The sequence below is a fragment of the Parus major genome, chromosome 4 (assembly GCF_001522545.3).
Source record: "Parus major isolate Abel chromosome 4, Parus_major1.1, whole genome shotgun sequence".
NCBI classification, from domain to species: Eukaryota; Metazoa; Chordata; class Aves; order Passeriformes; family Paridae; genus Parus; species Parus major.
The window spans coordinates 56,680,784-56,695,927 of NC_031771.1; the positions used below are offsets into that span (position 1 = coordinate 56,680,784).

The 15,144-nt window shown below is 37.6% G+C and overlaps 1 protein-coding gene across 6 annotated transcripts in view; it reads right to left on the reverse strand.

Annotated features, from left to right (window-relative positions):
- The window catches only part of EVC2 (EvC ciliary complex subunit 2), a 69,220-nt gene that overhangs the window by 20,135 nt on the left and 33,941 nt on the right, over positions 1-15,144 (reverse strand). For 3 of the 6 annotated variants that reach the window (XM_015624536.2, XM_015624534.2, XM_015624539.3), the window contains 5 exons: positions 14,252-14,576; positions 11,436-11,675; positions 9,761-9,936; positions 3,505-3,664; positions 1,762-2,222 (listed from right to left, as the gene is read on the reverse strand). In XM_015624536.2, coding sequence (XP_015480022.1) covers positions 1,762-2,222; positions 3,505-3,664; positions 9,761-9,936; positions 11,436-11,675; positions 14,252-14,576 — 1,362 coding nt within the window. Of the gene's footprint in view, positions 1-1,757; positions 2,223-3,504; positions 3,665-9,760; positions 9,937-11,435; positions 11,676-14,251; positions 14,577-15,144 lie in introns of all 6 variants that reach the window. The other 3 variants (XM_015624535.2, XM_019006355.2, XM_019006354.2) reach the window with 3 other exon arrangements.

Sequence of the window (15,144 nt, forward strand, 5' to 3'; positions counted from 1 at the left end):
GGTTTGCCATGTCCATATTTAAAAAGGACTGTGAGCATTAACAATCTTCATAAATGTTTTGGAGTTAACCCATGGTCTCTTCGATAAGCAACAAAAATGAAAAGCTATCATTCCAAATATTGCTTTGTGAACACTAGATAGCAGATGAGAACATAAGCATGAGAGCCAGCATCTGTCATCAAAATACCGTAACTAACAGACAATGGACTGAAAAAAATAAGTGAGACAGAATTTAAGGGGCTATTGATAGGACAGTTGTTGCTGCATTTTTTGGTATATATTTTCCTGCATTTTCCTGGAAAAAAACCCAAACTGCTTACTGCTACTTCAAATAAAGACAGCATCTAACAAATATGACACGCACACTGCAGGCTGGAACACAATTATTACGGAATTCTAAGTTAGAAACAGGAAAGTCTGCTGGGTCATACAATCTACCTCCACATTCCTGCAGGTCTGCTCTCAGCAATGTAAACAAGAGATAGTTAAGACAAGCTAGAAAATAAATATAAATGACTCACAGAAAAGTATTTAAAATGCTGAATAAAATACAAAGCCCTCGAAATTAGAATCAAAACAATGGGAAAAAGTGGAATTTTTTCTTCAGCAAAGCAAATGTAATGAGTAGTTTCTTTTTATATTCCTGTTGTATGGTTTTACAACATGTGGCAGGAAAACTTACAAAGATTCTATCCGGATAAAACTGCTCATACAAATTTATTTTGCTTTGAAGAACAGGTATAAAGGAGAAACTTTATTTAAAGAAACTTTACCAGTGTCTTTTTTTTTCTCTTTTTTTTTCTCCCTCCCTGTTCAATCTCTTATGCATCTTTTATTCAGAGCTACACAACTTATTACAGCTTTGTCTGTTCCAGTTGCTTCCCCTAAAGCTGCAATTTTATTTTTTCATGTTCCCATGTCTCTAACAATGTCTCTAATTAAATAGACATTGTATAGGAAATGTAGTACTGCTAATATTCAGGCAATGCAACAACCAGACATAAATGTACTTGAAAGCTAAGAAGAAACACTCATGAACATTCCCTGATCTCTCAGGGACCTTGCCTTGTGAGAGGCACAACCACTCCTGGCCACAGCCATGGGCTGTCCCCGTACGATGTCTTCTAACTGCGGCAAGGCCACCACCTGCTTTCCCACTCCCCAGGGTTACACTGCAGACAGCAATGGCCATAACACTTCCAGGGGCTGGAACTCCTCTCTGCAGCACTGCCTTTGCCATGATACCTGTCTGGCTCAGGGCCTGGTGCCAGGGACACTCTGTCTGAAGGCCAGAGCAGCCCAGTCTGACACGTGGAGCCATGAGCTACACAGACAGATTCTGCACTTTGTACTTAGGGACTATCTGTGCCCAAGCTTAAAAAAAAACCTGATGAGTAAGGCTCGACTTGTGGTTAAAAACAATATATTGAACTTGGACTTGGGGCATTTCCAAAGTGTGGGACTAAGAATAACGATGACAGACTGAAACAATGGAAGACGTGTAAGTGATACCTCCCATGGAATGAATGGAAGTACAAAACACTTATTTCCATGTTTTTTGCTTCAAGACTGCTGCTTCCTGGGATTTCCACTGCAGTGCTCACTCACTGGTACTGCATGGGCTGAGAGCTTGGAAAAAAAAATCAATTCCTAAGTGCCCAACAGAGAACTGATCATTAGGAATTACAACTGGACAGGTGTGAAAACTGTTTTCCTCTATTTGCTACAGTAACTAAGAAAAGAGTACAGAGAGATACTTGCATGAATATTGACTGTTCCCAGCTCCTTATTGTTTTTTGTTCTGAGATGCCCGTTTCCAGCTCTTGGCTCAGCTTTTGCCTGGTGAGCTGAAGCAGTTCTTCAGCAGCCATGCTCTTGTCATGTTCCTCCCTTTCAAGCTGTGCATGCTTAACCACCATCTCTTTTTTGTGCTCCTCCACAGCTTCTAGCAGGAACAACTTTGGCACATTGAGCTTGACCATTTCTTGCACAAACACTCCACAGTGAACACGTTTAAGCTCTTCAATGGCTTTCTCTGCTACGCTAAATAGAAGCTCCTTCAGCTCTTCACTGGCTTCACTGTCAAGCTTTTCAGTAAGATCCTCAAATTCAATGGTGTGATCACTCAGAAGATTCTTCCAGTGCCTCAGGTAGTGAGAAATCTCAGTAGTAGTTTTGAAGGGGTCTCCAAGTGACAGCTGCTCCTTCTGATGCTCTTTCTGCTGATTCATTTACCAAAAGGAGGAGCAAAGTTAAGAAAAACGAACATCTCAAATTTTAACTCCTTAAATATGAATTTCATAGCAATGTAAAATTTTATACTTTTGCTTTTCCATGTTCTTGAAACTGCTTTTCAGTGTCCAGAGGCTCACCTAGCCCTCAACAGATTGGCTTTTGTGAGCACCTAGGAGGTCTGTGATAACTCTGACTAGTGTTAGATACAAGGGCTGTTGCTAGATAAAAGACCTAACACCTAAACAAATGCATCATCATGTGGTTTGACATGATCTCAGCTAGCTGAACTTCAGTGATCCGGCAGTATTTCAGAAGTGAATCTAGATCAAATAGCAAAGAAGGAAAATAATTTTAAAAAAATTACAAAAAAAAAGTTTAGTGTTTTGTTGTTCTGGTGTTCTTTATTTTTCCCATCTTGCAGTATTATTGGAAAGCTAAACCAAAACTACCTACACTGAGAATAAATATAATGAATGATGTCACCACCACCAGGCCAGCTGTCTGTGCTCACACTGGTATCTGTTACAGAGCACAACGGAGTGAAACACATCCTGCAAAAGACAAAAGCAACCTCGCCTAACTTGGATCATCTTAAGATCTACCACTTAATCCAAAATAGTTTTTTCTACATCTTTTAGGCAGAGAAAGGTAACTTTGAAGTTTACCTTTGGACAACAACTCCCTGTCAGATCACCTGCAAGTGGCCTTACATTCTGAGATGATCTATCTTTTGGAGTCACCTTTGATTTTTAGATGGCTGAGGTGACATGAGTTCTACCACAAGCAACCATAGATAAAGCATCTTTTAAATGGTTTTGATTAGTATCTGAATTTTAACTGTGCTACTGAATTCACTCAGGTCACACATGGCCAGGAAACCCACAGAAAACAGTGACTGTCATCTGAGCCATCTCCCTCACCAGCTCCTGCACCTGAGCTGGCTTTTGCCTGTCAGCATGCTGCAGAAGATTGTCATGACCCCCTGGTTCACATTACACTAAATAGAGGAGTTCAGAAGCTTCAGAAGTGTCTCCAGCTAAGCTGAAGTTAAGTTACTTTCTTGCAGGTTTTTCTAAAAGGACAGCTATGCATAACTACATGACTAACACAGAACATGGTGGTACACAGCTAAAACCAACTGGCACTTATTTTAAACCATGCTCCTGGCAGTGCTGACCACTGTTGTAAGAACTACATTCTATTTTTCAATTAATTCAATTTCTAATTCTTGATAAGCCCTATGAAAATAAATACATTGAAAATAATTACCTTTTGCAGCATTTCTCGCCTTCGCTTGGTAATGAGTTTCTGGCAAAGCTTCTGCTTTTCTTCTTTTAAATCATGATCAAATTTCTGCTTAATAAAATTAATTTCAGTCTCAGCTCTGTCCAACAGGATTCCCAAATCACTTTCAGGTAGATGACCTGCTCTGCAATAACAGTGTTTGAAGGCTGTTATCCCAAATTCTTAAGAGCAAAAGGGTATTTGAGGCAATTAGCACCACAAAAAGGCTCAGCAAAACAAACACAAAGAATGATCTTTTTTCCTGTAGCAGTGACACCTGGGAGAATCAAACAAGGAAGGGGACAATCAAAGGACAATCTTAGAGAGAAGGACAGGATTGAGGCAGTTTGTGAAGGTGTATGAAAAAGAAATAGCAAGAAGGATGGATGGATGGATGGATGGATGGATGGATGGATGGATGGATGGATGGATGGATGGATGGGAAGGATTGACAGGAAGGACAGATGGGAAGGACATGCAAGTGTGCAAAAACAATTATGTATCAGTTTGTAATGTGACATTCAAATGAGACATTTTAAAACTGATATATTATGCACATTTATTTTTTTTCATTTAATGCCCCTGAAATGCCTTATATCTTTTACAACTCCTCATTAAAAAAAAATTTCTCTTTAAAGTATGTAATCAAGTAAAAAGAACAAAAAATAATTTTTAATAGACAAAGCAGTCATAACCACAACATATTTATATTCATACCTCCTACTAAATTTACATCAGAATAATTATAAAAATTACAAAATAATAGCAAAATTCAATTATTTGAAACAGCAAATTGTCAGTCATAATCCCACAGTGCTTTCAAGGGGAAGTGTACAAGACTATGCTCTACCTCCAGTTGTTATAGTATTTAATGTCAAAGAGAAAACAAGATCTCAACAGTCCCTGCAACAGTTAAAAAAATCTCCCTTACCACAAACTCAAATTGAATTTCAGAACTTACCAGCTATTACATTTACACTACAAGTTCCCCAAGTTTTTCTTATTCAACAGAAGAATGAAATAACATCTTACTTCAGACCAGACTGTTGGACATTTGTGAGTTACCATTTCTATTAAGCACAGTGGACTTAAAAAATGCGGTGTTAAAAAGGTCAGCATGAAACTTTGAATTGAAAGCACCCGTTCCTGACCTGAACCTGGATATTATACACATACCTCCTAGTTTACCTATGCAGTCCCCATTTTTTCGAATACATGAACATTACAGAGTCAGGACTCAAATGAATCAGGGCTTTCAAGGTTTCATTCCAATGTGACACATGTCCCAATTCCCAAATTAAAGTAGCATCTAAATGTGATAAGCAAGCCCTTCTCCAGAAAGGAGAGTCTCATTTTGGTTTATTAGGATTTATGGCTACTGTGACAACTTAATTGAACCAAAATCCTCAAAATAAAATCTAAAATAAAGCAGAAGATTACCAAATTAGCTTGTTGGCACTCACTGTACTGTAACCATGGTGGCCAGATCTCGTAATTCACACCTCCCCATCTTCTGCTCAAGCATCCACAACTATCTGAGCAAGCCATGAAACATCACTCCTATATAATGAATGTGCTGGATAGAAACTCATGTGTGCTTTATCACAGTAATGTCAATGAAAGATATCATCCTTTTGTAGAGATTTTTCAAGGTCTATCTATTGCATTTTTTTAATCTGCAAAGAGGATTAAAATACCTTTCAGTATATTGAGAGTAATCCACCAAGCATCATTCTTGGCCAGGTAATTTCTGCCTTGAAGCTAATCAATGTTAAAATTCAGTTATGTCAAGAAACTCCCAAAAAACAGCACCAAGTTTTTAGCCCATATTTGGTAACTCTAAGTCCTGCCCCTCCTTTTTGACGGAACCTGAGACAAAAGATATGTGAATAACAGTAATTAATTATGGTGAGGAAGTAAGGAAAGATAATAACAAAGATATTATTTTCAACACCTTCATCCTTTCTTGTACTGAGGAAATAAACCCAGGCTTGCTGCATGAAATTAAAATCCCTGTCCAGAGCAGTGAAAAGAGTCTGTAATAGAAAAAGATAGATGTGCTGGAACCACACAGCAAATCAAAGTTTAAGAAAAGTCATGCAACGCAGAATGATAGGAAGATGATAAACAGCAACCTATTTTTAGGATAAAAAAAGGGTGTACAATATTTCGGTTGGTTTATTTAGAGAGCCAGTATTTCCACAGCTGAAACTGTAGGTGATGCAGTATGCCACAAGTTCATGTGCCAACTTATATTGATTTATGTTATGGTAATTCCTAAAAGGCTCAGTCCTGGCAAGACACCTTCATTTCTGATTCCATATAAATACAATATAAAAACAATTACAATATCAGGAATAAAATATGTCCTAGTCTCAAAGGACTCCAAACAGAAATGCAAAACAAAAGGAGAGGAGAAAGGTAGTGAGACAGTATAGATTGTATGATAAACTGCCTCAGGTCTCAGCATACCAGACATTTAACCACTGAATAAATGTGCAGGCACGTGTCTTTGAACAAAGAGAATTTCAATGAAGGAAAATACAGTGGTAATGCCAGGGATGTTTAAGGGGAGATCCTCCCAAAGGCAGTAAACACCAAGGAAGGTGCAGAGGTGGCGTGTAGCCAACAGCAGCAGTATCACAGGTGCAAGGTATCAGAGACACCTTGACTACCCTCTACTGAACAAAAGCAAACACATTAAGGAGTGACAGCACCAAAGTGAAAGGTAGTATTTGTATTTGATGCTACAGAGAATCGACTAAGGGATGCTGGACCCCAGCAAAGGAAAATTGTTCCATGAAAGCTGGAGAAGTAACAGGAGCATCCCAAAAGCAAAAGGGAGACAGATGTGAAGCAGAAAAGCTGTATGGGCCTGAATGTACACAGAGACTGAATCACATCACCATACAGAAATTACACAGAGAGAACTTGTGTGACTCTGCCCATGCTACTCCAGCTACAACAGGACTTCACCTGCTGAATTGGCATCTTGCTGTTGTTCAGATCACAATTCATGTCAACAATTCAGGGCAATAAATGCCCTCCCTACAAAGCAGAGTACTACAAGCAGAAAAGGTTTCAAGAGATTATTAGAAAACTTCATATTGATGCATTACTGCTGACTTCCAGAAATGTCCAGTAAAGACATCAATGGAAAACTACTTTCTATGGACAAGGTCCATATAAATGGTGATTATTAAGATCAGCATAAGGTGCTTACTTCATTCTTTTGACCACTTTAGAAACACAATACACAGGAACTCTTGAGGTCTTAAAAAATTTAAGTTTTGGGAGAAATTTATAAAGGAGCTTGCAGCTGTTTCCACCTAATGAGCCACAAGAACTGAATTCAATTTTCAAGAGACTGAACAAGATAGAAATTTCGTGTAAACAAGAAGATACTAGCAAAAGAATAACACAAAGTTGTTATAGTTTAAAAACATCAAGAACCTTGCACCTCTGTTGATAGCAAGAACAACCCAAGATAAACATTGCTTCAAGTATTCCCCTTTTGCCCATTATTCTTTAAGAAAAAATATAAAGAGCCTATGTAGACATCCTTCAAATCCATGATCACAGATTATATTTTAAATTCTTATTTCCTGTTTTTTGGCACTGCAGTCCAGACTTGATTTTCAAAAAGACACTGAGTACTCAAAAACTAGCTCAGACAAATGGGAAATTTTATTTAAATGCAGCTTGTAAACTCTGGCTGCTCTATTTTATTTAAAATGTTCACAACCCTCCCTAGAACTGGTTTGGTTTTTTGCTTTTTGTAACACTCATTTCTAACCACACAGAATCCTTTTCATGTTAATTTGAAATTGCCTTGCTATTTGATAATTGTTAAACATACTATTAAAGCTTCATTTTTAGAAGACTTCTCCCCTCAATATCTATCTGCTGGTTTATCACTACATCTATCTGTGGTATATCTAATCTATATGTTTTTACTCATCTCCATTTAAGTTTTGTATTTTAGAATTCCATTTGTAACAGTAATTTTAAGGCACTCTATTATAAAGCTGGACAAAATAGATTAAGACAGAGCTGTATCTATATTCAGACAAGCAGATTCAATGATAAAGTGAAAACTAAAAGGATACCATTGCTAGAAATTTAGAGTACTGTTCAGACCAGACTTCTCTTGCTGCTCAAATTTTAATGCTCCAATTTGGAAACATTCCCAAAATCACTTTCTAGTTAGAAACTGAAATACAAGCCTATGTTATGCAATTATGAATTTCTTGTGAGTTATACTAGGATATTTCAGTTTGCCTGTAGAAAATAAAACACTAGCAAATAAACTGAAGTACTACATTCTCAAGTTTTATAGTCACACCACCTAAAGAATGAATTATGAGCATTTGGCCAACATTTGTCTGAGAGGAATTACTGCTGCAGCAGGCGGGGGAAGTTACAGGAAAATAACAAGTTCTAGGCCCAGAAAGCCAAATGGAATTGCTTCTCTACAAATGATATCTCTAACTACTGGCACGTGTCCTTTGTCCACAAACAACCAAGCAATGCATACTCTGAAAGTTTAATAGGAGAGTGATAGAAAAATTAATTTTTCATCTTGGTAATAATGCTGCTGCTTTTGGAAGTTTGAGGGGTTTTGGATGGTTTTTCAATACATTTAGTACTTTTCTGAGGATGAGATCCATGAGGTCTTGAATTAACAAACACTACGCCTTTCCTTTCTGTTTTATATCTGATTTGCTTTGTGACTGTTAGGTGCAATAACAGGCATTATAAACAATGGGTGAAACCGATTTTTCCAGGTCAAGAAGTCCAAGTTGTTCACTGCAATGGTCACAGAGTGCAGCTCTCACAGAGGCTTTTCACACTACCACATCATCTGGGAAAAACATCTCAGACCTTGTAATGCAATTCCAAAGAGAGGCACGAACCTTTGAAGGGAACCCTCTGTGAAAGAAGTGTCTGAATTATATTTCCTATTCCAGGACATTTTTGTCTTTGAGCCACATGGCTGCAGACATTTAGTAAAACAGTGGAAGACTACTGGAAGAAGCCCTCTCCAATCAATGAATCTCGAGACTAAACTCAGGGTGAATCAAGCTAAACTTAGGGTATGATTCCAATGAGGCAAAACATAGGACAATCAAAAAGAAAAGCAAGGAAAAGATACCAAAAAACCTGATACATTATTTTGTCACATCCAAAGATGAAATCTTTTGTAGCTCTTAACAGACTTCCTGCTTCCTAATATTAAAACTATAGAAGAAAAAACACACCAAAGATCAGTGTTCATCTAGTTCTCTTAATGCACATTTTACAATGTGATATCAATGACATCAATACAGACATCTCAAATATATAAATAAAGCTGCATGCACAGGACCAACATAGCAGTGCTATGTTGTTTTCCTATACACTGACATATTTTGCTGCCTTGGCATGCTCCTCAGTAATCTCTCCATATGCCAAACTAACACAGTTCCCTGGACAGCAGCACCTCACAGCGACACAATTTTAAACAACTGCATCTCCGTGTGTCTGCTGAGTTACCATTTCTACCTCACTACCTTGATTCTGAGTACCCTATCACAGAGTACTCAATCAGCCTGGGTCTGGTATGATATCCCAAATAAATTTAATGTGTGTGTTACAACAGTCCATTTCCAACTTCCCTGACATCTACTTTTAATTCCCTGCAACAGGTGTATTCCCTGCTAGTCAAAATCCTACAGTTACATTATTTATAAACTTAATCTACTTTCTTTAGAAAATATTCACAATTTCCAGCTTGAAAAGAGAAACTGTACATCCAGCTCCTCAAACAAGTTCAATCACAAGTGAATCAAAACTTCTTTTCTGTTAAATCCAGATATCTGTGCATAAAGCACGTAGACAAATGATCGTCACTCATACACATTGCAATGGCCTCTAGCATGAGTTTTCACATGTCTGATGAGTATTTACACAAAAAATGTATAAAGACATAGAGAATCTCACATGAGTCTGGTTCCCATTGAACTCAGAATTACAAACAGGTACTACATGTTTCCAGAAATTCACCTGTGCTGTACAAAGTGGACACAGATAACAAAATCTTACCTTAGCACCTACTGGGATTTAAGTACCAAAGTCAGTCACTTACAAAATATTTCCTTAGAATTCGCTAAAAGATAACATTTTTATGCAACTCTCCTGCTAGGTAACACAGAAAAAAACTTTTGAAGAGGCTGAAAAAGGAAACAGTTGAGTTATTTACCTTTCTGTCTTATTAATGAGACTTGATATCTGGGCTGCTGCGGCATTTATAAGAGCAGAGACACGAGAATCCCTTGACTGTATCTTACTTATAAGATATTCTCTGTAAGAAAATCTTTTATTCAGATGATACTTCTTGCAAGCTTGCAAAAAATCCATTAACTCTTCAATGTCACCCTACAGGAAAGAATGTGAACATTTAATTAGAGGTAATACTAATTTCAGCTAACACCTGTGAGAATCAGACAGGATTTGTTCATTAACAGGCAAAGGTAAAGAGTTCCTACAAAAGTGTAAAACAATAAGCTTATATCAACTTATCCCTAATGATCACATCAAATGATTATGGCTATTTCAACAAAACAAAATAAATAATTGGCTGAGCTTCTGGCTTGATTACCTCAATACTGTGTGTATTTCCTTAACAGTGAGTACATGTCCTGAGTGCCCTGAGCTAACAGGTCATTTGATCAAGTATTCACAATTAGATACACATGCAACCCTACCTGTGTTAGTGGAACAGTTCTTTATGATGTACTGCATGATTACATAAAGGGTCACATTTGCAAAGGTTTTTATAAGTTGGCTTCAAAGCCAACTCTTCCATGTATGTTGAATACAGCATAGGGAAAGCCACTGCACACAGGCTGGCTTTATTGGACGTTTCCCCTTCTAACAGTGGGGAACAGGAAGGGTTTACATACCTGCAGATGGGTCTGGGCAGAGACCAGAGTTAGGCACACAGTGTGCTCTACAGCAGACATTCTGCTAGCATAAATAGCCAAGACAAGGTCAGTTAGTTACATGACCCATGTCCAAGCAGCCAAACACAGTCACAATTTTTCTCACTTCTCTACCTCTTTGACCTGGCTGCTTAACTATCTCCTGCACAAAGTGCTTGCTGCATCTCTCTCTAACAGTGGCCCATGTGGAGCTTCTGTATATAATATTGTGCATCAGGTTTTAGGAGTGGGCCTTACATGTTCTGACACCTACTTTCCAGATGTTGCTTTTTCACCTCCCCCCTCAACCTGGCAGGACCACAACAATCATACTCTTCCTCAAGAAGCAGTCAGCAGAACAATTCCCAGAACTTCTGTAATCTAGAGCACTAGTTTTCAACACAAATGGAGGAAAAGCCAACCAACCAGAAAAAAACAAACCAAAAAACCCTTCCATGAGGAAGCAACTCAAGCTAATCTGTTGCATGAGGTTTCAAATGTAACTGAAAGCAAAACCAAAGTCCTGAACATATTCTTCATCAGCATCCCTTTATAACCTGGAGACACACAAGCCCTGGAGCATCCATATAACCTGGAGACACACAACCCCTCTAAGTACATAATCATAGTACTTCAGACACTCTAAGTACATAATCATAGTACTTCAGACACACTACAATTTTAATAAGCTACATATTTGGATTGGGGGGCTCAGTACATCTACTGACGTATACAAGAGTACTTGATGCCTAGGGGGTTTTGAACACGTGTATACACCTCAATATACAGTTGTGCAGATGTCAAGACGTGCTAATAAAGGCATTACAATTTTTAAAATACTTTCTATAAAAGCTAGTTATGAAAGTGATAACATTAATCCTAAAACATTTCTTGAAAGTCACTGCAAGTTTGTATTCTGTCTTTAGGTTAGGAATGGACATATCATCTTATTACCTGTATTTTAGAGTAACCTTCCACTAATGTTTTAGCTGCTTCCAACTTCAGTTCTCCCTTTAATGTGGCATTTCTTATCTGTGTAAAAAAGATAGTATGGAGCTCCTTTCTTTGGATAACAGCCAGCTCTCTATAAGCCTTTGCAAAATATTCCTCCTGCTTTATGAAAAGGAACCTCTTCAAGCAGTCCTGTTCCAGTCTGTGAAGTTTGTCCAGGAGACTTCTGTATTCTATAGCAGGCTGCAGAGAAGAAAGAAATAAATGTATCAGAAGTGATTTTCGGAATTCAATACATTTTAAAGTATCAGTGCTACTAGCTCATGTATATTTTACAAATACTTTAGTTACTGTCATTTCAGGTTTAAGTGAAGGCTAATATTGAATCAGTGTACACTTTCCATAGTTTTCACCTGTTTGGATGGCAGGGGCGTACAGCTGCCAGTCTCTAATCCAGATACCATTTCCAAGGCATAAAGAAGTCCTTTTAGAATTCACAAGTCTTATATAAGACAAATTATATAAAATGGCATGAAACTCCACACTAAGACTATATATGAAATTAGTTTTTTAGGTTTCATCAATCCTGAAATCCAGCTAAAATTAATCAGTCATATGATGCATATCAATGAAATATTAACAAGCATAATTTAAAAACAATATATATTAGAAAAAATCCTATTCTACTAAAGATCTCAGTAAGTTTTTCCTATTGGTCATCTACTTTAACTATCAGTTTCTACAAATGAATCCAAGAGCATCATTTTAGATTTACACTTATAACCATGGAGTAGAAGAAAATGGCAATTACTTCAAAAGCTTCTTTGCCAGAAATACTTCCTCTTAGCTCTTTATTAAGAATTATATATTTATAGCTTTAATCTTAGATGGCATGAAGTCATTATAGAATCAAAACATACATGTCTCACAGAGCAGAGAATGCTTTTTATTCCGGCAGAGCTACCTAAAAGTCACTGTGTCAGTCTTGTTCTAAATTTCATACCAATTATTTTGAGGAGAACTGCCCTCCACACTTCACTTCTCATTCCCAAGAGACACAATGCAGGCTGCAAATAATTAATCAAAAAGGCAAGGAATATAAATCCTGTGTTTTGACTGATAAGGGGAGGAGGTGGTTGCTCTAGCTGTTTTCCACTGCCATCCCCTGGGTACCAGTACACCTGCTGCCCAGGAGCATGGCAGTGAGCCAACCCTTATGCTCCAGAATGTCCTTCTGGACCACATGCTGTGGCAAGTATTAAACCAGGTCCTTCTACAGACAAAAAGGTGAACAGCAACATGATATCATATGGTAAATGGATCAGAACAGGTACTGGACTGACCTTAATTATTTGCTTGTCTCCTAATATTCAGGATTTTCAGAACAAATCAGACTGAAGCAACACCAGTACATTTCTTACAAAGCAATGCCACTTTGCTGCAAGTATATTTAGTGTGGATTCACACACTGAGTTTCAGTCAGGCACGTCTCTTTGCAAAGGCAGGACTTACCTCGCTGAGGTCCTGGCTCCTTCTATATCCAACAGAAGGAGAAAGTCTCCTGCAGAGTACAGTTCACCTCATACTTAAGAAGGTGCCCACAAGTATCTCTTCCCACCCCTTGCGTTTCTAGCACCTCTAGCTCAGGATAGGCATATCCTACAGGTATGGAGACCTGCACAGAGTCACAATTTAAAATTCACCTGGAAACATCAAAGAAATTCTACTGCTTCACTAGCTTTGTGCCATTCATTTTCTCTATGCAACATCCTGATAGAACAAAGTTCCTCCTGAGAGCCTCAACATACTGAATACCTTTAGTGGGTCATACTCAGCAAAAAAACTCAAACTTCTTGTGTCAAAACTTAAATCATGAATTTTCTAAAAAGACTTAACAGTTACGGGTCTGTGATGCTCCAGTAACACTTGTGGTCCAGAAGCAAAGCCTCACTAGTAAGTGACAGATTGCAGTATTTGTTCCCACCAAAGCACCCTCTTAATAGACAAGCATGAAACATCAACTTGGGCATTTTGGCATTTCAAGTTTACAGAGATGAAATATTCAAAACTTACCACAATCCTTTCAAGCCAAATCCTTTCAGGAAGTTGTTAAAAATAATAATAAAGAAAAAGGGTAGGGGGAAATGAGTTTTATTGTGAACATTCAATATACTTGAAAAAAGACATGGAAGACCGGAGCATTGTACAGAATCATACTCTGACTTCAGTTATTTATCTATAATAAAAGGCTATTTCCAAGAGAAATCCATTCCTTGCCCTATCTAAAATATGGATTGTTCTGCTTGCCTTCACTCATTTCTGAGAGAAGTCAGCCTTTGGTTGCGCTTATATTCTAATTTTCTTCAAAAATAGAACATAAATATTGGAAACTTTTTACCTAGACTGTAAGGTTTATGATACAGGGAGTTTGGTCTGCTCTGAATGTGCAAAATACTTCACGCAGTGTCTAAAATCTCAGAAAGCACTGCAGTAAAATACAGTAAATAAAACTACACTACTTTGCAATAGTATAAGTGATTACAAAAAAAACCAAAACAACAAAACAAATAAGGTAATGACATTTTTGTCTCCAGATGTCACAGATCCTGTTGAGAAAAAATTAATTTTCTGGTGAGTGAAACAGAATTTCTTAATAACAACTACCCTAATTATGTCATCTGAATTTGTGAACATATTTAATTGTAGAACTTTATCTTTACTCTTCCAAGAGTGTAACTAAGCTGTGGTAGTCTAAATGAGAAACCATCTCCATAAAAAAACATGTGATGCAAAATATCTCAGTTTAAAACCAGATTTACCTTTTCATTAATTTTCTTCATTAATTCCTCAGCCTCTTCATTTGCAGCTCTTGCTTTTTGACATTGAGCCTCCATTGTCTTCCTAGTTTCCAGATTACATTCAGCTGTTAAAGCCACCATCTTCCTTTCATACTCTTCTTGAATCTCTTTCTCCATTGCAAGAAATTGCTTTTTGAAAACTGAACTTATCTTCTTCTCCACATGAGGAAAGAGGCTGTGATTTAAGACCATGTTCTTCAACATCATAGCAATCACTTCTTTACAGATCTGTGTTCGACTGGCTTCCAGATCAGCATCTGCCCGTGTCAGGCTGGCAACCTCCAAACTGTACAAAGGTACAAAGAACTGTTAGAAATCACAGATTATGGGAAATTTCTATAAGAAAACAAGATTCTTGTATCTAGAGCATTCAATCTCTAGATTGCATCTAGACTCACTCAATATTGGGTAATGAAATGGCAGTCAGATATGTGCAGGAATATCACAGTGTATTAGTTTATTAATCATTACAGTAATCATTCATTAAACAGCAGGGAGAGTCAACTTCTACTACAGCAACTTTAATGAAATATGTCCATGCCTCCATTTCCATTTCAGACAAAAGAAGGTAAAAACCTTTTCTTTACTAATACTCAAAACATTCCCTCAGATAAAAGCCAGTAGAAATGTCTGACCCCCTCCCAAAAAAACCTCCACTATCTCTGTTGGGAAGCAGATCAAATGGGCACCTGAATAGACTATAAATTTTACTGACTTAAAACAGTTCTAAACTCACTGACCCATCTAGATTGATACAGCACTGGTGTAGATTCATACTCTTGGCTGGTGTACTCCCTTCTCTGGAGGAAAGAGGGGACCATTTCAATTACGTGCTGATACAAATAAAATAGCTG